This window comes from Falco cherrug, chromosome 1 (assembly GCF_023634085.1).
Source record: "Falco cherrug isolate bFalChe1 chromosome 1, bFalChe1.pri, whole genome shotgun sequence".
NCBI lineage: Eukaryota > Metazoa > Chordata > Aves > Falconiformes > Falconidae > Falco > Falco cherrug.
The window spans coordinates 19,684,375-19,709,918 of record NC_073697.1 but is presented as its reverse complement, the minus strand read 5'-3'; the positions used below and the strand labels follow the sequence as shown (position 1 = coordinate 19,709,918).

At 38.1% G+C, this 25,544-nt stretch overlaps 1 protein-coding gene across 6 annotated transcripts; it reads left to right on the top strand.

Moving 5' to 3' along the window:
• The first annotated feature begins 7,022 nt into the window (after positions 1 to 7,022).
• LOC102054661 (coagulation factor XI) lies at positions 7,023 to 24,851 on the top strand. 6 transcript variants are annotated; one of them, XM_027797578.2, is made up of 15 exons: positions 7,041 to 7,161; positions 7,284 to 7,329; positions 7,911 to 7,969; positions 10,514 to 10,676; positions 11,341 to 11,447; positions 12,859 to 13,018; positions 13,598 to 13,707; positions 16,922 to 17,081; positions 18,017 to 18,211; positions 18,342 to 18,457; positions 18,845 to 19,019; positions 21,059 to 21,234; positions 21,544 to 21,639; positions 22,975 to 23,114; positions 24,501 to 24,851. In XM_027797578.2, exons 1-15 carry the CDS (start codon positions 7,068 to 7,070, stop codon positions 24,654 to 24,656), a joined length of 1,953 nt encoding a protein of 650 aa, XP_027653379.2. In that variant the 5' UTR covers positions 7,041 to 7,067; the 3' UTR covers positions 24,657 to 24,851. The 6 variants fall into 6 exon arrangements, 5 of the variants coding, with proteins under 5 accessions (XP_027653384.1, XP_027653379.2, XP_005433833.2 ...); XM_005433776.3 differs by adding an exon at positions 17,855 to 17,964 and having other exon boundaries at positions 7,102 to 7,329; positions 18,052 to 18,211; XR_008729998.1 differs by lacking the exons at positions 21,059 to 21,234; positions 24,501 to 24,851 and adding an exon at positions 17,855 to 17,964 and having other exon boundaries at positions 7,036 to 7,161; positions 18,052 to 18,211; positions 22,975 to 23,110.
• The last annotated feature ends 693 nt before the right edge of the window (positions 24,852 to 25,544 follow it).

Below are 25,544 nucleotides of genomic sequence, written 5' to 3'. Positions count from 1 at the left end.
TATGGAATGCAATTACATCTGTAAAGGTTACATGCCTGGGTGCAGGTAAGTTACCGATGGATAATTATTTCTTATCATCCATTCCTCTAGGTGATCAATTGACCAGATTTTACTGTGTTAGTCCAAGCTGAAACAATGAGCCAATCTGCTTTTTCCTTCTAGGGTCCTGAAGGTAACACAGAGAATTTCTTGCTAATTGATGTTAAAGATGAATTACAGTGATGGGATGAAGCACCTCTGAAAGTTTCTGGCTGGTTGTACGTTCAGGACAGGTCAAAATCTACAACAGGCCACACAGCAGAAGAACAGACTCTCCATGTCTTTTGTAAGCGCTGAAGAAAAAGCTGGTACTAGGCCAAGCTGAGCTCCTCTAGCCTGGTCTGCCCTTTACTTCTGCCCTATGCATTGGCGCTTCTTTTGGCTGGTGTGTGCTGCCCCAGCATAACACCTGCTTGGCGCTGCACAAAGAAAGGTCCATGTCGATAACCATGCCTCTGGCTTTATCTGCTGATGCAGCAGTTGCTCTTGCCACCATGGTTGGTGGTGGTGGGGTTTAGGTGTGCCATCACCTTTAGGTTGTTTTGGGGCTGTGGGCAACCTGCAGAGGGGAACTGGATGAGAAGATGGAGGTCAGAGCTGACACAGCTGATACAGGCTGGTCTACTACTGATTCATGTGTTACAGAGTACCAAAGGAGTAATCTGGCCTTACTGGTTTTGTTGACCTTTACAGGTTCCTTTGTCTGCTTCTTTGTGTCCTTTTAACAGCACTTAGTGGTTTTACCTGGGCTATTGCTGTGCTTTGTAGAACATCAGAATAGAGAGAAACAATTCCTTTTTTCCAAGTAAATGAGAGCTCTCCTTGAACCTGCCAAATTATTTTTATTCTGATAAACACGGGGTTTACCATTTATCTAAAGAATTTATAAAAAGAAAGGATTTCCCCACTTTGTTTACTTGAATGAAATCACAGACCTTGACAATAAGTTTATTGTAATTGCTATTTTTCTTTTGTCATTAAGAAAACAAGTCATGTAACTGATAATATCAGTACATTTTTCAGCCTTCGTTTCAAGAATTTCGTTGCTAGATAATAACAAGAATTTAAGTTCACAGGGCTGGCTGTGAAAATTGTTTTCTTTATAATAAGATAACTTTCCAGCCAACCTTCTTACATAAATACACTTGAAACAGTGACACATGTTTTTCAAAGAGACTCTAAGTTAAGGAATTATTTAACACTTCTGGGTACTTGTTAATGTGAGCTTTGCTGGTATACAAAATTTACATCCAGAATACATTTTCTTAGGACATTTGGTACCTTAGTTGAAACCTGGAGAGTTACCTCATGTTTTGTTAAACGACGTCCTTAAATTGAGGACTTTCAGGACAAGTGAATAGTAATATTAATAGATCCCACAGAAGAAAAATGATTTTGTGGGAACAGTTTTTAAAACTGCCCAAAGCAGAACAGTTCTCTCCATAAGATCATTTTTGTGACATCTATCTACAATGACCAATTTATTTGCTTGTGCTTTGTTTTTGTACCACACACTTCTCATATAACAGGATGTCAAGTAAATTGTAATTTCTTTATAATCTCTGATGGGAACAAGAAAAATAATTGAATCAAAAACTAGATAAAACTGTGATGAGAAACTTCTTATTAAAAGTGCATGGACTCAAATGCTGGCCCACAGTTACCAAAGGGGAAAATCCCTATTTAATGATGCACATAGTATCTTTGCCAAGATTAACACTGATGTAATCCTGTGGTCTTTGTGTTCAGAGCTGTTCTGAAAAGGCAGTGACCTCTTGTCTTTTGTTATGAAAACTGGTTCTGAAGCCATCTGAGGCTGCTAAGGAAATAAATACTGAGGAAATAAATACTGAGGAAATCAATACTGAAAGAACAGGAGCTTTCTGCTTGCAGTGTATGTGTTAGAAAACTTCCGTTTTGTAGAGTGTGTACTTTTATTAACCTGAGTCGTACAGTATGTAGTTGTTGGTTGTAGTCAGAAACAACCCTTTGGGTTTAGGTGGTTGTTTTTGTTTTGTTTTGTTTTTTTTAAACCCTGTAGGACTTAGGAATGCAGTGCAGCTTTGCCAGGTTTCCTGATAAAATAATGGGATAATAAACCGTTGTGTAATAGAAACTGCATATGCATAGTAGCTGCTTGTACTTTTGTCCCGATGGCTAGCTATCTGCTGATGGTATGAAGGTAGCAGTATGAACTCTACACCTAAATATTACTCCTGAGTAATATTGTATAGGGTAATCTCAGTCATGCTAATCACAAGGTGATGCTGGCTCCGTTTCTGAAATATGACTGCTTTGCTGTAAGCAGTTGATAGCCTTCTCTCATAAAGATCCCTTTTTTTATGGTGACAGAAAAGACACAGCTTTCTACTACTACTACAGAAATAGAATGTGTGAGTGTTTCTGGATCATGGTTTACAGCTTTTACGAAGAAAACTGACAACAAACCCTCTGTGTGACCTCGTAGGTGGTGCTGCTTGAAAGTACCTCCAGGGCTGCTTCAGAGGAACTGGAGGTTTCCAGCCATCTTGACACAAACTGCTTCTTGGGCTCTGAAAGCTGCACATTTGGGGCATGTGCAGGAGGTGGGCTAGTGGTGCTTACGAGGCATCTGCCTGCCCTCCTGAATTTAATCCTCACGCTGCAAAAGGCAAACCGTCATGTGTAGATCTTGCATGCAGATCCTCTTGCCATGTGTGATCTAACATACCATCTTGCTGATACTCCTCTTCCAGTAGTTAAAGGACTCGGAAGAGCCTTTGGAGAATGCTACCCCACTTTCCTTTCTAAAAGCAGTGTCAGTGCCACCCCGTGGCAAACCTCACAGTGTAGTACTACTTCAGTTCATAGTCAGGTCATATTTAGAAAATTATCTTTATAGTTTGCATGGATTAAAAACTAAATTAACTCACTTTACTTTCTAAAAATAAAAAAAATATCTGAGATTCTTCTGAAAATGGGAGTTTTCTGCTAAGTATAACTTCCTCTTTTGCTCAGCAAATGGGCTTTTCTGATCAGTGTCTGGAGTGTAGCTTCTGGAAATGGGAAGTGTTCATTGCAAATGCAAATTATTTTGAGCCAAGAGAGGCAACCAGTTAGAAAAAAACCTGTACTTCCAAACCTCCAGACTAACTGCAGACTAGTAGTTCGGGGACACATATAACTTGCTCACGTTACTGTTTGATAATTGACAGGGCCTGGTGAAGACACTGGAACCCTTCATTATGTTGAAACTTGCTGTCTTCTCTAATGTCTAACAATAACCAGCATCAGGTGTTTTAGCTGCAAGAAGGAAGGGGTTGGGCAGTTAACCCATTCTCCATTTATAAGAAAAATCTGTAAGACAGTAATCAAAGAAGACCTCTTACAAAATAAATGCTGTAGTGGTTTGTGTTTGGTTTTTTTTTTTTTAATATTTGCAACTGTCTTCTATTTTTATTATGGTCCTGAATTTGGTCTGTGTTGGTTGGCAGTTATATCTGGGCTGTATTTCTAGGAATACCTATTGCTGACATGTAATTGCAGGATATAGAACTACTATACTGCTTTTATTTCCGTAAAATATGCAATCTAGCACTGCCCCAAAATCAGTGAAGTTATTCTGGCCATTTTTTTGCAGCCGTTTTGGGTGGAATCAAGTCAAGCATGAGACTTTGGTCTAGTGTGAGAGTGAATTCTTCATGCAGGTAGTGTCATCTGGACTCAGATGTGAAGGCTCCAGTTGATTCATTGTAAGAAGGAAAGATCAAGATTTAATTTTTAGAACTTGTTTTAGCAGCATTTGGTATTTCACTCTGTCCTTTGTCATACACATAACAATAACCATGCAGATAACTATAACCATGCAGAATTAAAGATACACAGAGAATACTTTAGAATATTTAGGATTTTTTCTACTGGAGCATTCAGAACAAGGTTCACGATATAATTAGAGCATCTTCATTCAGATGGAAGGATGTCTACAAAGCCATTTTGAAATGAGAACTTGTGTTGTTCCTGTCTTACTGGTCTTTCCTCGTTCCCTCTAAATGCTCTTTCCCTTTTCCACGTCACGACTGGTGGGTGTCTTACCACAGAGAGTAGATAGTCTTTTTGAATAGGATCGCCATAAGAAATGTAGAATTTTATTTTGGGTGGCAGAATTAGACTTAAGTCAGACTAAAATGATTCTTTTCCTGAGGTGAAACATCTCAGTAATCCCTCCCAGCTTTGCAGATGAAAGAGATTTTGCATAAATCACGGCAGAAAGCGGTATCAAGATAGTAGGCAATTGAACTGCCAGGGAGATTACATCTTAAAGAACTAGCTGACAGCTTAGGCTGAAGCAGGTTTTATTTTTTTTAAATATTAAGTCAGAATGAAATGGAGTCAAAACGGAAGCAAGCACTCCATTTTGTTTCATGTGATTAATCTAAATTTTGTACTTGTATCCTCAAAAAATAATTCCATTTTATCAAAATGTTTTGATGAGCTCTTCTTTTAACTCTGCCATCTGAATTACTGAATCTTAATGACAATATCCCGATTTAGTTGCCAGATTATTATTGATAGCTTAGTGGGCAAGAAGGAATTCATGCAACAGTAACCTTAGTGTGGAGTTTTTATAAGCCTGAGGAGTTTGTTAGGTGGTTTTGTTAGGTGGTTTTGGTATTCTGTGCCCTTTGAGTTTCTAGCTCTTCTCCTAGTTTAAATCACGTATCTCTTTGGATTTCAGTGAAGCTCAGTAAACTGATACCAGCTGAGAATTTGTCTCAGCATATTTTATAATTTGTCGTATAATAAGTGTCCTGTAGTGTAATAAATCATAATTCATTCAGGAACATAGTTTGTAGCACATTCTTTTTTCTGTACAGAAGTGCAGCTGTTGATTTGATTTGAACAGCAGTGTGGTGGTGTAAACGGGAGCATTTGTGATGTGAGTAGCAGGCCCACTGAAAGAAAATGCATTTATTTTCCAAAGTGGGTGTGCTCATTGTGATTCTCTTGGAATATTATTGCTGCCGTATTCCTCAGTTTCACCATCAAATCCAACTGATGCTTATATAGATGTAGTTAAAATGATGTATGCTTTTGGAAGGAGTATGACATCTAAATTCTAGAACTGCTACTTTGAGAAAGTCTTTTTCTTTTTCTTTTTTTTTTTTTCCCCCACTAGTTTACTTATGAAACAAACAGCCATCAAGAAAAGAGTATTTTTCCTGAGACAAATTTCTAAAATAGAGATAGTGGATTATAGAAATGGATCCTACAGAAGCTTGTGATGAATGGCTGTGACTGCATATTGTATGATGACAGACATGATCTTGGTGAAAGTGATGGTGAATCTTCCCTGTTTTTTCTGCTAATTTGAACTGTATGCCTCATTTTTCTAAAAGCATGGGGTTGGAGTTTTTTGCGTTGGTTTTTTTTTGTTTTTTTTTTTTTTAATAAGACAGTAATGAACGGAGTAACACTGCCCAATATCTGAACTGGAAAGCCCAGATGAGAAATGTAAAGTGAAAAAATGAGAAGTCTTTGGAGAGAAGTTCTAATGCCCTTGTGCCACCAGTGAAATGTGTGTGCACACACACAACACAAAATGAAATCAATTGAATACTAGTGCAGGTTGAGCAACAGAAAAACAAGTTCAGCTTGTTTTGTTTATATATATTCAGATACATGGTGGGTTTTGTGATTACTTTCAGGATTTATGAAAATTTGATAGTTTGAAGTAAAGCTGATAATTTTTCCAGCCGTGTAAAAGATTATCATAATTTTATAGTTGAGAAAAGAGAGACTTAAGTGATATACCTGTGGTTACACAGGAAGGCTTCATTGTTGTTGGCTGGAGATGGTGTGGTATACTTTCCTACAGCTGTATTCCCATGATACCTCTACCACCCAGTGGCTGATGGAATATCTCCTCTTCTGAGCTGTACAGACATCTTAAGCTCAAAACACTTCATGTTACAGGAATAAATTATCAATGTGTCTTGCAGTAAAGCCTTCTAGCACTATCCCTTCTCACCATTCCCTGCTTAAAACAGAAGAGAGTGCATAAAAATGAAAGCTGCTGTACTGAAAACATCTGAGGCCTCTCCTACAAGCATGTCAGGGCAAAGGAATCGATACACAAGGGAGTGTGAAGACCGTCTTTGAGACAGTTCTTCTCTGTAAGGAGGAGCTGGGAGACCTTGCTGGCCCGTAAGTCATGGAGAAGTCATTTCAATCATCAGGATGCTCAGAAAGGTCACAGTGGGGTGAAATGTGTTGATCTAGGTACTTTTTGAGTAGAGCATGTGTATCTGTCTTTTTGGCATATTTGGCCTAAAAGAAAAGAGGAAAAAGAGTAGGGAGGAGGGAAGAGTTGTCCCTTTGGCAATTTCACTGTGAAACAAAGTACCTTTTTTTAAAGATTTGAAAGACTCTTTTTGGTTTGAATTTTATTTTGCTTTGGTTACACATGTTAAAAAGAATTGTACAAACCAAAACAAGCGATTCAGACCAACTATAAATCAAGTCTGACTTGTTATGTTTACGTTTCTTGTATCTGCAAACAGATTTGGTTGTTTTTTGGGGTTTTTTTTGGCTTCTGGCAAACAAAATGCTCTTAGTTGTGTCTAACAACAAAATAGGAGTGAAGAAATGGCCACAGTAAAACTACTTGGAAGATGTAGACATGATAATTTCTGCAGAGTATTGAAAAGGAGGAATAAGAACTTGAACCAATGTTAAAGAAAATAGAGCAGAGAATACACAGTTGAAGAATAGGTATGTCTCTGTTTGCCAGGGGAATGCCTCAAGTAAATGGTTTTATGGTAATAAAACATAGGTGGTGTTTCTGCCCTGAGTTACAGTAGTTTCTTAATGGTGTCATTTACTTGGATCTGAGTCACTAGTCTTACTGATTTCATGCAGGTTCCTGCCTCCCCTGCCCCCGGCTCAGGATTTACTCTGGAGATTAATCTTGTTCCCTCTTTATGTAGGTTCTTGTGATAATTACACATATTCAGGCTGTTCTGAACCAGGGTTTTGCCTTTTATTTTAAAATGTCATCAAGAGGCAGATGCTCAGCTGGTGTAAAACCTGGACATCAATTACATTCTGGTCTGGATGATGTATGCTCTCAAAATGTGGCCCAAGGTCGGTAACAATATTGACAGAAAAAGTACCCATTCAAAGTAAATATTAAAGATAAGTTAGCATTGCAGGCACAGTAATATTTAACGCAAACCATTGATTTTTTTATTTTTTTTTTTTTTTAGTCGAGCATAAACCTTATCCATTCATCCAGACCGACTGTATGTTCAGGTATGTAACCATTATTGCAACTGATACTCAGTGAAAGGTTTTCATAGCAACAAGACAGCGTAGGTTGATCTATTTATGGACTGTGTTGTGTGATTAATTTATTTGATTCTTTCCTGGCTTAAGTTGTAGCATGGGGGGGTGGGGGGTGGGGAGAAGAAATTGTTTAGAATTCAGGTAATATATATCAGAAGCAGTGAGTGCAAGTTATTTGCTTGCTACATTGATAATAGTATCCACGTAACTACCAGGACAGAGTCAGGATTAATAATGACATTTTGATCCTGCTCCCAGTCTAAGCAGGAATAAATGTTCTGCTGTAAAACAAAGCAGAAATTCTCTAAGTCCTTATAAGCTTTATTGCTTCTTGCACCCATAAGTAAAGGACCAACCTTCATTGCTCTTTTATGCTACTTTATATATGCCCTAACTGCATATCACTGTAATTTGTCATTCTCAATGTCATTTTGAATTAATGGTGTAATAGTACAAGCGTAAGTTGGTATATGCCTTGCAGTACTTTATAAAACTAATTATACACCCTTTATTAAACATATCCTAATAAGTGATTTTGTGTTTTTTAGGATGATTTGGATTTATCAGACTTTTTATTTCCTTTTCTTACTTGCTTCTGTTTACAGTGGTAAGTGAATATGTAATTCCTAAGATAGGCACCCAGAGTAACAGTCTTGATCTGTCAAGAGCTGTCTTGATCCTGCTGGGTTGTGTTCAGTCAAGTTTGGGTAACTCACATAACCCTGTTGCCTGACCTGGAACTTTCAAATGGGGCTTTAGTGATCTTGTTCTGCCACCCCTGCCTTGCGGTCACCTTGCCCAGCACCCACAGGACCATGCTATGGGCAGTTTTCTCTATCTGCCTGAGGCACATCCAGCTAGCAACTGTGAAGCTGGTGTGATGTTGAGTGTCCTGCACCCAGCACCAAGGTTAGCAGCTTTAGCAGAAACTGAGGCAGGGAGCCCTTTGTGGTGGGTGGGGAGTGCAGGCGGCAGAGTGGCACTCCGTGCTTCTCAGCTGACTTTGCTCTAACCTGGTTCCCCTGGCACAAATTAGAGCTCTTTGACGTTTGCAGTAATGGGTGCTGACTTCTGGGGGCTGAGCCCAGCAGTGCTGGGATAAGCTGGCTGTCGAGGAGCCTCAGCCCCTTCCCCAGGGGCTGTCCTCGGGGTGGGAGGCAGGACCGATGGCCACGGTGCAGGAGCTGCTCAGCCCAGCAGCCTTACTGGGGGACAGCAGCTGAGCTTCAGATCCAACGTCCTTTTATTATTTTATTTTTTTTAACAAAGAAACCAACTACCAACCTTCAGACTTGTTCACATGTTGCCTGTGTGAAATTACTGATGTAAAAAGTATATCACGCCTACATACCGTCATACTTGAAAGACTACTGCAATAAGCATGAATATAACTCCAGAACCAATTGTTTTATTGTAAACTTTTTTTTCTAAGATTCTCTCAATACGCTGGAAAACTAGTATGTGTTAATGATTTACCTTGTTCAGTTAGCAAAAGTCAAACTACAAAAATTGCATTGCATTTCCCTGAAGTTCCATGTGCTGATAAATTCTAACTAAGGCCTAAAGCAGGTTTATGGTCAGTAATGTATTAACTGTGTTCTCAGGGCACGATGAGGTAACTCAGCTTTTTAGCAAAGTTTGTCTGATAAATATAGTGTTTTTAAGGAGATGTTTTACTTGGATTTAAATCTCTGCAAAGCTAACATCTTGGAACCTTTCTGAGGCCTAGAAAACATATTTTTTGAATATACTTTTATTAAAGCATTCAGAACCATCATAGTTTTGAATGTTACATAGTTTTACAGCATAAGTAATTTTTTTTGTGTTAGTTTATATTAGAAGAAGGTAAATAAGATCCAGAATGTCTGATAGAGCAAATAATTGCAATATTCTCTTCTTTTCACTTCAGAAATCACTTAGAATATTCTAAGTAATAGAAAATGCTTTTCTTTTAATGACAAAATTGGGTGAAGAAAATGCTAAGAATAATAAATAGCATTTTTTTAGAGAAATATCTTGGAAGTATATATACCAGAAAATGTGGATGTTTATAAAGTACAAATTTTGTGTTAACAAGAAATTAAAAGACGTTAGCATATCTTGCACATACATGTAATAATTCCTTACCTTTTCCTTTTCTGGGGTAAATTATATATTTTACCAGTGTGCAGGAAACATAGAGCTACCTGAGTATAGTTTATAATCACGTTAAGAGATAAAACCCACTTGTAAGAAATAAAATGAACAAGTTCTAACTGTAAAATCCAACATGGTAGTTCCATTTCCTTTCATTTTCAATAGCTTTTGATGCAGTACAGTAATGCTATAGTAACAGATTAAGCAGCTAGCTAAAATGTTTTCAGTTGGGTTTCCTCCCATTCTGTAAAAATACAGTGTTTTCTCTTTTAGCTAAGGAAAAGCACTTGTGTAGATATAGGAATAAAAATTGGGAGTATTTGCCTGTTTGCTGCCTCTTTGGAGGGCAGAGTCCAGGAAGAGAGTGGGCTGCTCTGCGAGGCTGGCCCTGCTGCGTGCTCTAACGCAGAGATTGTAACAAACGCCTTCATTCTGCCAGGTGGGAGCAGGTTGCTCCTTAGGGATGCTGCAGAGCTCTGCCGTGCGAGTGGGTTTCATTACAGACTTCACTATGTGATCGACGGTGGATTCCCGCAGGAGCAGGGCGGTAGTTGAGTTCATTTTTATTCTGGACCGTTCCCAAGGCACCACTTCTGTAACATTATTGTCTTTATTGTAAGGCTAGTTAGAGGGGGTTTGAGGTGGAGTGTGAGGGAGCTTCTGCCGCTCCTGAGATGCGCCGTGGGAAGGTCCTGTCCTCTGCTGTGCAGATCTGCCTTGTGGCCCATCCTGCTGCTCGGCCTGCTGCCTCAGCTCGAGCTGCCCTGCTCCAGCAACAAGAGTGAGGCAAGGGATGGGGGGAGGCACACCACAGAGTTTTATTTCTGCTGGAGAGCTCCTCTCTAAAGGAGCTAGAAACTATGCTACGCTACCCACTCCCCTCACCCTCTCCTCCTGCCAAAGGACCATCTGAAAAGCAAGTTCAATGACAAAGAGGAGCAGCCGTTTCACCCTCTCCTGGTGAACTGTGTGCTCTTGTCTCTAATAATTTATGCCACTTGTTTTTCTCTATCAGAATGTGTGACTCAGATCTATGAAAATACATACTTCCAAGGAGGAGACCTTGCTACGTTTTTTACACCGAGCGCCAATTACTGCCAAGTAGTGTGTACTTACCATCCTACCTGTCTGCTCTTCACCTACTTGCCCGCAGCATGGATGAAAGATCCTGCAAAAAGGTAAAATGTTCGTGTGGCTTTTGCCGGTGCCCTGTGATAATTTTAGGAACTCGGTAACATTTTGATAGAACGCAGGCATGCAGGGAAAGGTACAGGGTTGCCATGGAAAACAGCATCATGTATCTTTAAAACTGGTGATCTAAAAGAGTGTTTGCTTGAATTTGAAAGATTGCATTTGGCAATGCCCAGTCTCTCACACTCACATACCAGCCCTTCCAAGAAAACAGGACTGATGGGGCACTCCCTCCTCTGTGCCACGTATTTGTTGCTGAGGGACCACGTGTGCTATTTCCATCTCCAGTGGTCCCCCATGCTGCCCCCCACCCTCTCTGTAGCATATTTTTCTGACAATTAAGAACTTCAGTAACACAAGAGGATGAGGTTGTCCTCCCTGTCTGTGCCCAGTGTGTTTGTTATCCAAACTCTGGGTTCTGCTTCTTGCTTTAATGAGACCTCTTGGAGCTCCCACATACACTGAGTAATCTCATCTGCCACCCGTGCCCACAAAGCAGATGCAGCTTTATGCTATCTTTCTCCAAACCGCACCTACTGCCTAAATTTTAATGTTGAGGGTTATTGGTCAGCCTGCATTTCACCTGAGAAACAATTATGAAAGTCTGTGTTGTACTACAAAAGCTGTGAATTGCTGGATTTTAAAACACAGGTTTTCCTGCTACTTAAAAGACAGCGATACAGAAATGCTGCCGAAAGTGGATATGGAAGGAGCTATCTCTGGACATTCCTTAAAACAGTGTAACATCCAGATTAGTGGTAAGATACGGTAATTCCACATGTATGCATTTTATGCTCTGTATCATGTAGCAGATATTAGAAAAGTAGCATTTCGAAAGCAGCGTTAGAATCAGAGAAGCAGCCAGGCAGCAATTTGTATGTTCTTTGCCAGATCTTTCAAACACAGCTCACAGAATCTTTAGCTGGTTTCACCCTTCAGCCCCAGCTATCCAGCACTGAGGCTCCCCAGATGAGGTAACAGGGAAGTTACGCTCCTGCAGTCACTGTTCCATTTGCTAGAGGCAGATGGGAGCACATGCTTTAACTGGTAACTCCAGTTATAAAGGTTAATTTACTACTACAATTCCACTCCAGCACAGAGTCTTAGTGTCAGCATGCCATACCTGCAAGTTATCAGTAGGTGTATTTAAAACCTATTAAATGTTTTGTTTTAATTGTGTTTTAAACTTGTACGTCATAATGATGTCATTAAGAGGAGATCAGCTTTAAGCATAGCCCAGAACTGCAGAAAAAACAGAATACGGAAGAATACGTTTACTCACTTTCAGACTTTGAGGCCAAGTAGTGTCTTATGGATGTCAGGCTAATTCTTTAGTTTTATTGGTGATAGCACCTCGATACGCCAGATCTAAATAGGTCTTTATGCAAGTTCTCCATTGTGGCTATTGACATATTGGTTGTGTTTGCTTTTGCTTGCCACTTGCCTTTCAGAACAGTCAAGACTTTTAAAAGCCCTTTCCTTCCAACATCCTGTCACGTTTCTATTTCTGAGCAGCTTTGGCTGAACAAAATAGATTTCAGTGGGATGTTTTACTTTACGCTATGTAGACTATTCAGTATCGCTGGAGTTACTCTGGAATCAGGCTAACATCACTAAATTGAAAATCTACCCGTAGATGTTTCAAACTGCCTCCAATGGCTGGCTGATTCGTGTTTGGCGAAGAGACGGAGGCAAAACGTGCTATTTCAAACCCCACCGTCCCAGCGCTCCCTCCGTGGAGTGTAAACTGAATTTTCTGACTCAGATGGGAGATGTATGTTGTTTATGGGGACAGGACCTGCCTCTTAAACTGCTCTGTGAATTTGGAAATGGGGAAGTATGTTTTAGTATTAACCTTGAGTTCTTGCTGTGATTAACGGCATGATGGTCTCAGGCACAGTGGTTAGAGCTCCTTGCTCCGGTGGGCAGAGGCAGTGTCAAAGTCTGCCAGTTTTTTCCTTTGCCGTGCAGTACTGTACTGTACCTGCACTTCTGATTTGGTTCCATCATACTTCACATCTAGTAACTGAAGTGAGCATGGGATGTGGAATCTGGAATGTGAGAGCTGTGTTGTACCAGCTGCTCTCTGTTGGGCAGTTTGCAGTGCAGGGTGGGGAAAAGAACAGAAGTGTGCTTTCAGAACTCGGTCTCTCTTTTTTTTTTCCACAGCTTGCAGCCCAGATGTCCACGCAGGACTGGATATGGAAGGGAATATTCATGATGTTGCTATGGTTGACAGCTATCAACAGTGTCAAAAAAGATGTACCAATGACAAACATTGTCATTTTTTTACATATGCCTCAGAAACATTTCACAATGCAAACTTACGGTAAATACAGGTTTGATCACTTTCTTTGAGCAGCACTGTGCTTTAGTAGAGTAAATTTCAGAGCAGTCTAAGATGTGAGAATTTATTCAAGGAAGTATTTTTTCCTTGACTCGTTATCCTTGGAATGTTTATTCAAACTTAGAAATAGGAAAATGTCTACAGTCAATTAGCTTGCCCTTCTCACCGATAGACAAATGAAAACTTGATTATCGTAGCACAGAAGAAAGTTAAAATCCTCTGGAGATACTGAAATGCAAATTATATTGGTAGGCGTGCAGCATTATTACTCTGTTAAATCTTGTTCTGCTTGTTGCTGTGAAAATAGCATCGTCAGAGAAGTCAGAGAAATTCTTACATTTCTATCAGGCCAAATTTTTGAGCTGTTAATCTGCTCAATTTACAAGTTAAACATTGTTCAGCTAGCTCTGTTCCTAATTTGAAAATTATTCTGGAGATTGAAGATTCCTCTGGCCCATGGCCAGAACATGCAGCATGGTAGGAATTATGGGGCCAGGAGGATGGTGTAGAGCAAGGAGATAGCCTGTTGTCTTACCACTCTCTTTATTCTTTGTCACTCAGTAAAAAATGCTTCTTGAAACATACCAGTGTAGGAACTCCAACCAGCATAAAGGTGCTTGATGAGGTTGTGTCTGGATTCTCTTTAAAGCCATGCCAGCTTTCTGAAATAGGTAACTATTTAAAATCTCTGATTCAGTTTAGTTTTAAGGGTTATGGATGATGAGGTGCAGTCTATCTCTGACATGCATAAATGTTTCATTATATACGATAATTCTACTATAAACTTACTCTTGCAAATATAGTTAGTATTCTCAGGCAAAAAGGAAGTTCAGATCTTTTTAATTTTTTCATTTTAGCGTTTGTCTTACAAAACCAGTTGCCTGCTTTGAAGATGTAAAGAATTTTTCATAAGGTTAGCTTGATGAAATTGCGTATTACCTTTGTACCATGGATTCAAAAAGGAAAGCTAAAATCCCATCAGAGTCAAAGATCAGGAGGAATATAAAGCTTTCTGAATTGTTTGTATACCATGTATGCACTTAGAAATTTTTAATGAAGACCTGCAGCTTTCTAATACAACCGGCTAATATAGGGAAGTATTCTGTGTTTTCTGGGTGACTTGTGATGAAAGCAGTGTCTGTGCTTGTTCCTACAATCATTACTCAGGCAAAACTCTCAAGAATGCAAGATCAAACAGTGTGTATTATACCTTCTTATTCCCAATTGAAACATCTTTCACTTTTTAATTTTTTTTCTTTTTCTTTCTTTCTTTTTACATATTTACCTCTACTTTGTCTTAGTGTGTGGTATTTTCCCTGCTTAATGGTGACGATATTGTTCTTCTTCCATATAGCCTGATTTTAGCTCACAGATAATCTAGTTTTCCCACATAAATCACATTTTGTAGACACTCTGCGTCTACATCAGTGTTTTCTTCAGACTCTGCTAGTCCTACTGTGGGAATAATTTTTGGAAACTACAGAAAAAGTAATTTTGTTCAGATCTTAACAGTGAAGACACTTAAAGGAAAATGAAGTGTGAAGAATAAAAAAAGGAAAATAAAGTTTAGCAAAGAGAAGAAAAGAATTTAGCTATTTCCTTACTATGTGTATGAGAGAGAACGGAGGGAAGATTTTTCTTTCCCCCCAAAACTCTTGCATTAAGATATACTAGAAAGGCATGCATTCATCACTAGAAGAAAAATCACAGTACTCAAGAGGGTCCTGCTCACAGATTTTAAGAAGAATTGGGGGACTGTAGCATATGCACAAACATTATGACTTCAAATTTTAAAAAAACCAAAAGCTATTTGACACTTCATCAAAGACGTTTATGACAGTGATGACATGGCAGTAATGATCCATCACAAATTGAATCACAATTTCTGAAAGCATGTGAAGGTCAGTCTTGTTCCTACCTGTTCTCCCTTGCTTTCTGTGTCTTGTGAGAAAGGCAGGAGGAGAGAAGGAATAAATTGTGGGATCACAGAGGCCTGGACAGTACTATTGGATCAAGGGGTCATCTAAGGATGTCATCTGTCCTAATCCAAGATACATCAGCTATACCTGTCCAGACAGAGATTTGTGAAATGTAGTTTTAAAGTCTCAGTACCACCTTCTGCCTTGTTGTGTTGTAAATACCTGAAATGGGTTTATTTGAATATTCGTTCTAGTTTTTTTTCTGACTGTGTTTAGGCTGACTAATGCTACATTGTATATGTTCTCAGTGCCCTGATTTTAAAACTCGATGCTTCCCCTTTCAAAGCTTTTGGAATCACAGCAACGCTCTGTGAATGCCAAAAGCTAAATTGTACCAAGAAGCTCTGAGATTCTAGTCAGTTCAATTCTAAGATGACTGAAATCAATATAGGATTTCTATGTTTCCTGCTCTACTGTGCCCCCTTCCTCTGCATAGTAATGCTAATGTTGTTGACCATCTGACTGCAGTTTGTTTTCATGAAGAGAGAGGACATAAAAGGTCCTTCTGTAGCCTTTCTTGTGTCCTTTGCCATTAGCTTTCCTTCTCCCCTGAGCAGAACCTGAGCTTCTTTCTTAATGCTAATTGAATGGTACTGCCTATTTTTCTTATAAGTTTCTTGCTATTCAGCCTTTTGTTTTGTGCCTTTGCTTTTCTGATTTTGTCCTTACGCACACATGCTATTACGCCTCCATAGCAATTTGTGTGTATTTCTGCCCTTTGCAAAGTACCTTCCTTGAGGTCATTGAATATTGAACAATCACTGAACATGATTGTTGACATCATGGGTTAGCTTCCCTAAACTTCCAGATCCACATTTGTGCTTCAGATAGAATTTCCTTTAGAAGATGCCCATTCTCCTGAACTCTGTTTCCCCTTAACATGGGATCTTACCTACTAATTAACCCTTACTTTCTAGTCTCCTGATTTTTTTCTCCCTGTTCTAATTGTGTGATTACTATCCAGTATTGTTGTCCTTTCATGTTTACGTTTTTTGAAAACCTCATCAAATTAACAGGAATCACATTAAGTTCTACTTCTCCCTTTTACTGTTTTTAACCCTTTCTGTACTAAGATGTTCCCAGTATGTTTCAGTAACTCATTGTGTAGTGTCGACTCCACTGCTGTACTTTCTCAACAGCTGAAGTTCCCTGCTGCCATCAAGTCCTGCGTTTTGGATCATTTCACTGTTTTTACTGTCTTTACAGCTTGATGGTTTCAAGAAACATCCTCCTTGCTGGTGCTTTGTTTTTTCCTCATTTTCTTGTTAACTACGACTTCAGGCGTATCTTTAGAGAGGCAATTCATTCTCTTTCTAAACATGGCAGTACTTCCTCTAACTTCTGTACCTGTAGTTTGGTTGTGTGAATTAGCCTGCCAAGCCTCTGTTAGGTTATTTTAGTCTTGTCAGAGGACAGGCTGTACATTACTCCTGCTTATTCCACCTACTTTTCAAATAGCATCTAATAAAGTCTTAAGAAGGTCATTCCATTATTTTTCTTCTAGTCATCTCATGGTCCTTTTAGATATACCCATTATCTTAATTTTTATAGGCTTTGCCTAGATTACCATGATTTATTCCTAACTGTGGATTTGTACACTTGTCTCCACTGTTCCTAATTTAAAGTCTTCTCTATTAGATTAGCAAATCTGTATTCTAATATATAATTTTTCCCCTTCTCTATATGAACCCTATCCCTGCTCAGTAATCCTCTCTGTGAGTTAACACACTCAGAAATGTTCTGAGAAACAGGTTTTGGTTAAAATGTAATGTTACCTTTCCGTCTTATCAGTCACAAAGGAAGGAAACCGTGAATAAGAATAGAAAAGAGTAATCTGTAAACTTCAACATTCTGATGACGTAATATAATCTTTGGAATTTTGATATTTTGTTCTTGTTTTATACAGATTGTCAAATGGACATTTTTGAAGATCAAGAATTTTCAGGAATGAATATTACCAGTTTTTTCACTCCTGACATCTCTGTCTGCCAAACTATCTGTACATATTTCCCAAAGTGCTTGTTCTTTACATTCTTTACCAGAGAATGGCAAATCAAATCCCAAAGGTGAATATGGCAACTAAGGTTAATTCTCGAAGTAGATTTTATTTTATTTTTCAGAAGCACAGAGTCTTTTTTTAATCACGATTTTCTTATACTTAGGGATTTTTTTTGTTAAAAATGATGTCATTCACTGAAAAATAACCTTTTATGTTTTGTATTCATGAATTTATAATCCCCTGTGGGCATTTCATCTGTTCTCCAGTATGATCAGGGCTTTTGTATTGCAGCTGCATATCTGGTGTTAATCTGAAAAGAGTTATATGCAGCAAAGAGACAGTGAGCCTCCAGATTGCTTTAATGACTTAAAGCTGAGTTTTAAGATAAGTGTCATCTGGTTTCCTAGCAATATTATTTACTTGAAAAGACTTTCGGTAAAGTTAACACATTTAAAAATGTGCCTAATGAGCTTGCTTCTTTCATATGTAGTGGAGAGAATAGTTAAAAATCTACATTCCACATAAAACATAAGAATATAGTTTCAAAGGAATTTCAGGGAGAAGCAAAGCTTCTGAAGTCACATCTTCTATGTATGTATAAATACTGTACGACCTTTACTAGTACAGTCATATGCCATTTCACAAAACTACAAACGCCCCATCAATTTACTGTGAACTAGTGAACTCAGTGAATGCATTTTCTTATGAAATACTTTTACAGATAGAAGACTTGGAAGAAAAAAACACATTTAAGAAAGAACCTTCCCTTACCAGTACCTAAACAATCAAATTTAGGGTGTGAGAACAGATTTAGTTACTGTAAAACATTTTTCTTTTCAGAAATCTTTGCCTTCTGAAGACGTCAACAAATGGGATACCAGAGGCACTTACATCGCGAGAAAATGCTTTATCAGGCTTTGGTCTCCTAAACTGCAGAAGATCCTTTCCTGGTAAACAGTAAATTACAATAAAAATAATAATTTGAATTAATCGATTTCATAGACTTTCTGATGCTTGGAATGCCCTCACTTCTACAGCCTGCACTTCTCGCACTTACATGCATATGGATTTTTTGGGAGATGAACTCAATGTCACTTATACTAAAGGACACAGAGCCTGTCAGCAGGTTTGCACAGACATGGTCCGCTGCCAATTTTTTACCTACTTTCCTCTCCAAGATTCATGCAATGAGGAGAGGTGAGAAATATTTTTGAAAAATGTTCAAAGATTGCCGAAATAATAGTTGCACAGACTTGGTTGAGGGGGTAATGTATGTGTTCAACATAAAAAAAGTAAAAACTGAATCTTTGCATTAATTCATTGGCAGAAAGTGTGAGTGTCACCTAAGAATGTCTTCAAATGGATCTCCAGTGGAAATAGTACACGGGCCAGGAAGGATCTCTGGATACTCACTAAGATTATGTAAAAAAAAAGCCAGTACTGGTAAGTAAAACTTCTTCCATGTAAAAGCAACAACAGTGCTTAACTGATTTCAGTACAGGAGGCCAACCCCCCCTTTTTTTTTTTTTTTTCTTTGTTTTTTTTACTTGGTTGCATTGTCCCAATGGGATGCTTTGTTGCCTTGTGATGTTAAAGTGTTCCAAAAAAGTGAAGTCTGCCAGTTCTGCACATTGTAAACACCAACAGTAGCACTGTGAACTTGGTTTTAATAGATTTTATGACCATAAATGATAAAGGGGTTAGCATGTATCATGGATCCACCTTTGCAGTGGATTGGTCCCTGCAATCAGGGATCAGCAGTAGTCTCATCTCACTTTTCAGTGTTGGGTGCAAATTATCTCTAAGCACAGTTTTTAATTATTCCTATAGTGTGTATGCAGCATTCTGCAAGAACTATTAGGATCGTTGGAGGGACAGACTCTTCCCCGGGTGAATGGCCGTGGCAAGTCAGTTTGCATGTGAAATTACCTCGTCAGAGACACCTCTGTGGGGGCTCTATCATCAGCAACCAGTGGGTTCTCACAGCTGCTCACTGCGTCATGAGGTGAGGCCTAAGTGTAAATATATAAATAATTTAAAAAAAATGTCATCCCGCGGGTGAGATAAATTGAGATCTACCTTTTAAAAAAATAAAAGTGAGGACTAGAATAAACTCTTTTAATGTAACCAAAAGATGAACTTTTAAGGTAGACTATTCATATCCTTAACATAACTGGAACTCTATACTTTGTCCCTTTGTAACATAGTATTGTACTACCGATGCTGAACTATTTTATTGTGTCTAGAAGATGTAATTCTAAAGTAGGCACCAGATACCTACAGAAACTTAGACATTCTCACGCGATATAAGCTTTTTCTGACTGTAACACCATGTCATCCATCAAGGAAAATCTGTTGGTAGGTTATACCATTTCATAACCTTCAAATGACTTATCTTGGAGATATCTCTGTGGCACTTAAGTAGTGGTATTAATCCGAGAGCTTCAGCAGCAGGGTTCTCAGCAAGACCAGGACACAGAGTAAATCTCTGTGGGGGTCCAGTTAGGCTGCTTCTGGCACCTGATCTACCTGTTTCTGCATTACATGAAACATCCAGATCCCAGTTGCCCTGGTTTTACTTTAGCAGATTTTTTTTCCCAAAAAAATTCTATTAGTCAGTCAGTTAATGCTCTTATTTTTAATGCAGATTTCATATATATAATATAGATATATATTATTTATATTAGTATATATATTGTATCTGCATTAAAATAAATATAACAATTTTATTATTATATTATAATATAATAAATATATGTAATATAATAATTAAATAAGATAAATATTATATTTATATTAATGCAGATAAGAACAAAATCTAAAGCAGCCAATACCTAGGACATGGCTACTTTGCACTGATGCATATAGTCTGTATTGTTAATCAAATGACCATCAGATTTGGGTCATGAAATTGCTTGTGTTGTGAACAGCTAATTTAATGGTCACATAGATGATTAATTTAATTTATTAGGTTGTCATCACCTGTATGCAGGTTATCCTGTCATTTACAGAGTGGAAAGTGTAAGGCTATAATGCAGCCTGCTGGGAGAAAAGGGACAGGTAACAGATGAAATGCTTCAAAGAGGGAAGACCCAGCAACGTTGCCCCAAACCAGTCATTTTTACTCATGCAGTGTAGTGAATATGTCCATTATTGATTTCATGTGGAACAGTGTTGCCAATATTTTGCCTCCACTGGCAAACTTTATAGAAGTGCTTAAACTCTAAAAAACCTATATAAAAGATACCATTCTTTACCTGTTATCCACTGTAGAAGTTACCAGTATAATAAAAGGCCAAGGGAGAAGATTTGCTTGCAAAATAAAAATCAAAAAGACAAATTTTGCTAATTATTAAGCCTAACTGATATTTAAGAATTTATATATAAAATCTTAAAATTTTTTTGAAAGTTTATTTCGGACAAATTTTGTGTCTTCTTCATTGTATGTATCAAAACTTCTAGGTTGCCTTAATGGTAGAATATCACAATGAAATAGCCCTTAAACTTACTCAAAGTAAAACTGAAATAATCAGGATTAACTGGAACTTTTCACGTAGGTCTATGACATTACACTTGCTAATCTATATTTACATGGCTGTGTCATTTTCCTAACAAGGAAATGTCAGAATAGACTCTATCTGAATTTATATTCCTAAGCTTATTTTCATTATTAGAAAAGCTGTTGTGTTGGAATGAATGGAAATAATGTCATTTACTACTTCAGGGCTTGCATTAGGCTCAATTAAAATAAAATAGAAAGAGAGAGAAAAAGAGACCATAAAAGATGGCAGAAGAGGATGGAGGATCAGGACAATGAAAGAGAAAACTGATGTGAAGAGGAAAATAGGAATAGGGAGAGGAACAGAAAGAAGTGGAGGGAATGGACAAAACAAACTTTTTTTCAATTTTGAGTGTATGAAAAAAAATATGAAAAAAGGCCTCAGTGTACACTCAGGAGTAACAGAGGATCTTGGCATCTGCACACAAACTCTAAATGAGTGCAAATTTTTTGCTGCAGACTGACTGTTTGTCTTTTTCCCTCAGTCTTGAGAATCCCAACATTTGGCGTGTTTATGCTGGTATTTTAAAACAATCAGAAATAAATGAGGATACGCCCTTCTTCAAAGTGGAAGAGATTATTGTTCACCCTCAGTATAAATACGCACAGACTGGATATGACATTGCTTTAATGAAACTTGATAAGCCTATGAATTTTACTGGTATGTAGTGTATTTCAGAGGAATTCTGAAAATGTGCAGGATGACATAAGGCTGGCATTGGTATGGCAGTGCATGATACCTGGGCTGGCTTCCTTTAATATGGAGTTACTGGGGGTTGAGGAGAATCTCATTCTATTGGCTTTAAAAAGAAAAGGGGTGGCTTTCATTTATGTGCCTGGAACGATACGTACTGTAAGAGACAAAGCATAACAAGGAGGCTGTCATCAGGGGTCGTGTAGATGCCCACAAAACCTTAATGCTGCCGTTATCTCTGCTAGTCAAACTAATATTTTTTTAATTGTATTTTAGATCTTCAACTGCCTATTTGCCTGCCATCAAAAGAAGATGCTAACATACTTTATACTGACTGTTGGGTAATTGGCTGGGGTTACAGAAAAGAAAAAGGTACAGATGCATGTATGAACAGTGAGTTCTGGTATTTGCAAAAGTCATGTGGGTGAAGAAACCATACACCCTCCCTCCCCTTTTTTTTTTTATTAAAGAAACTCCCCCTTCTTTTTTAAAGAAAATTCTGCTATGTTCTTGAGTACCATTATTACTATCTGGCCAGCATTGTAATATAATTCTTAATTAGAATCTACTTCTATTAAGGCATCAAATGAGATGTATGAAATTATCATTAAATGCCTTAGTGCTCTGACAAAAAAATTAGATTTTATAAATCATTTGACTCAGTAGTATGATAAATGTAAGTAGGCAACCTTAAATATATCCTGTACAAACCTCAAATAATTTTCCTTAGATTCTAGCTTAATCTACTGGCAAAACCCAGTATATATCTGGGCTGCACACTCCTTTTCGTGCTCCTGGCTGGAAAAAGCTGACAGACTTATCACTGAACTGTGAGGTTTAGAATTACAGTCTGCCCATAACTCATGGGGGTTTTTTTGGGTTGGTTTTTTTTTTTGGCGTCATTGTATTCCTATGACTTTAGAAATTAAGATGGAAGATGTTGCTTTTATGATTCTGAAGGCTGATTATAAACAGTGCTAATAATTTTCATGTTTTGACAGTTGATGGGATTTGAACTCCTCTGATATTATATGGAGTTAGGCCAAATAGCTGTTAATTATAAAAGTCTGGTTTTACATGTGTATATCTATATGTACACACACACCCCTATTTAAACAATGTCCTTTCCTTTGTACACTTTCCTATTTGAAGGTTAGAGTTCAATGTGAAATCTAACAAATTTAGGCGGATGCTGTATAGGCTAATTTCCTCTGTTAATTTCTAAGAAAAGGCTGCTCTAAAATACTCTTATTTACTCTACATGCCGATTTCTCCATCCTATAAACTACGAGGGCATGGAGCAGCACAGATTGGGCAACTGGGAGACTCCAAACCTATTGTAAAACATTATTAAGAAATAATTCTTAATAACACAAAGCAATGTTCTTAATGGGAGGGCAAGTTACAAGGTCCAATGTCCTGAAAGCTGTACTCATATGAGGATTCATTGCAAATCACAAGGGAGTTTTGAAGCTTGCCCAGTCATGAGACGTAAAACGATATTGTAAGAGCATTCAAATTACAGATAATTCACATGGTTTGCTAACCAAAAAAAAAGGAAAATCAGTGTCATGAACATCTAACATTGCTCTAAAAGCACTGGCCTCCAACTGTGTAATACCACTGTAAGGGGATTTCTGGGGTTTAATTTGAACTTCTGTTTTGCTAGAAGCAAACGTGTCTCTGTTCATACCACCCATCACGTAGGTCGTGTGGAAGATATCCTTCAGAAGGCTACCGTTCCCCTCATGTCCAGGGAGGAGTGCCAGGCAAGGTACCGGAAGCACAGAATAGGTGACAAAGTGATCTGTGCTGGCTATGACGAAGGTGGAAGGGATGCTTGTAAGGTAATAAAAAGTAGTAGTATATAGTTCTATATTCCAGCCATTTGTTCAAATATATAATTTAGTACTGTGATTTTTTTTTAGTTGCCATTAGAAAAATATGGTTATCAATAAAGCTGTTGATTAATTTGTCACTCTTGCATGTCAGAAGCACTGGAAATCAAGGTATTTGCAAGATATTTCTTATGTGACATTGAAATCTTTAGGGATAGATTCCATGGATAAGAAATTTTATATATATATATATACACACTCAGAAACTCATGCATTTAGGCAGTAAGCCAGTATTCCTTTGGAGTATTAGAAATCCAAAGACAGAAGTATAGTATCTCAGAGCGTTTCTCCAGTAAAAGCAGGTTTCCTATGTGATATTTTTATTTCTTGACCTGAAATACATGTGAAAGCTTATTTCAAAGCATCCACTGTGTACAAACCAAAAGGAAGGGTGCTAGCGATGCTATTAAAATGCACAAGGTATGGAAGGCTAAAGACAACATGAGTGGATTGTTCTGTTCGTTATTATAATTGAAAATGTCACAACAGCATGAGTTCAGTGAGCCAGATTCTCTGCTTAGGCGTAAGCTCGTGCACTTCCATTAATTTAAGTATTCTGAGTTAATTTATGCAAGAAGAAAAAAGTCTGATTAGTAAGATTAAATTCTCTACCACATACAGTATTTTCATATTAAGCATTTAACGGTTAACATTTTTATGTTAAGATGTTTACTGTTACTATGATCGGTATTGAGTAATTAGCAATAAAAATACTTGAAGCTGAGATTTCCTCTATGCCAGTTAAGGTTGCTTTATCTGATACTGTGTACCAGAACATGGGGATGCTGGTTTATAAAAGTAACAGACTTGCTATTGTCTTAACAACTCATAACAGCTATGCTAAAGAACCTTATGTTCAGAAAGATCAGTTAGGAATAGGAAAAGAAAAGAGAGAGGTGTTTTATCCTGAGAGGGACAGTCACTCAAACAAGATAAGCCATGCAGAGAGCTGAGGTTTGTGTCCTAAAACTAAGGTTGTAGGAGAAAACATTGGCAAATTTACTGTTTTTCTCACTTGCATGTGTAGTCTTCATTGGGTTTTAAATCAGTGTATGTAGATAAATAAATATATAAAAAGTCAGTAGTTTTGAACCCTTGTGGGAAGTGGAAATTATTTGCAATGACTGGAAAGAATTTAGAAGTGAATTTACTAGATAAAAAAGAAAATCTGATTCAGTAGTCTTAGTTAACCTTAAGTGAAAGTGATGGAAATCCAGGCAGTTATGCTGGTGTTAATGCTGTATGATGCTGATTTTAATCAAGGTTTTATTTTGAGAGAGAAATACTGACGAGAGCTCTTCCTTGCATGCTCTGATTTCTTCTCCTGTGACACAGGGAGATTCAGGAGGGCCGCTGTCATGCAGGCACGAGGAGGTGTGGTATCTGGTGGGCATCACCAGCTGGGGCGAAGGCTGCGCTCGCCCCAGGCAGCCAGGTGTCTACACAAAAGTTGCTGAGTATTCAGACTGGATTCTAGAAAAAACTACGTAGCATGAGAGTTACCGACTAGCTCCAAGTGATGCCGTGGAATAATAACCCTAGGAGCAATGTGATGAAGTGTATTAGCATTTTTTAAACAGTGTTTCTTGGTAGACTGGAATGTAAAAGACTTGATTAAAAAAAAGTAGAAAAGCAGGAATGAATGAACTGTGCCTTTGCTAAATAAAAAGCAGTAATAAAAATAAACACTGTCGTCACTGATTTGGCAGATAAAAAAGTATATCTGAACCATTGATTTCTTCTGTCCTTGCTAACATAAAATGGGAGTGGATGAGGTTGCAAGGCATGTATGGACCTGGAAGTTGGGAACGGCTTCTGACTTCTGAGCATACAGCAGTGGAGTTTGCCCTCCCTTGTCTGAATTTGGTTGAAATGGGCTGACCAGTTACAGGCTTACTGCAGGGCTTGAGGAAGGGAAGCTGAGGCAGAGAGAAGCCCATACAGTTGTATAAACCTTGTTTCCTTAGGGAATTAGCCAAAAAAGTGGCAGTACTAACAGAGGAGACAGAGCCTGAGGCCTTGGCATGCTCTTGAGTAAGTTTTGCAAGTGTGGTTAATAGCTCTGTCTTTCACTTATATTATTCCAATTTCTGCAGAAAGTTTTGTGAGAACAATAATATGGGTCTGCTTGCCTTGAAGTGGAATATCCAAAAAGTCAATAAAAGAATTGTCCCCTTTAGAAATATCATATGTCATTGGTCTTTAGCACAATGTATTTTTATTTTCCAGATCCCTCGCTCTCCTTGATTAAAGAAACAGCTTTCTCCTTTTAATTTTTCTCCTTTTTTTCCTTTTATCCTTTCTTCTTTTTTTGTGTCACGTAATAAATGTGTTTCATGGCCAAAGTCAACACTAGTGTGAAAAAGAGCAGTCAAGTAT

Coding starts and splice junctions, on each gene's coding strand:
- LOC102054661 (XM_027797578.2), top strand. CDS start 7,068: ATGTCATCAAGAGGCAGATGCTCAGCTGGTGTAAAACCTGGACATCAA. Junction 7,162..7,283: donor CTCTCAAAATGTGGCCCAAG/GTCGGTAACAAT, acceptor TTTTTTTTTTAG/TCGAGCATAAACCTTATCCA. Junction 23,115..24,500: donor GTGGAAGGGATGCTTGTAAG/GTAATAAAAAGT, acceptor CCTGTGACACAG/GGAGATTCAGGAGGGCCGCT.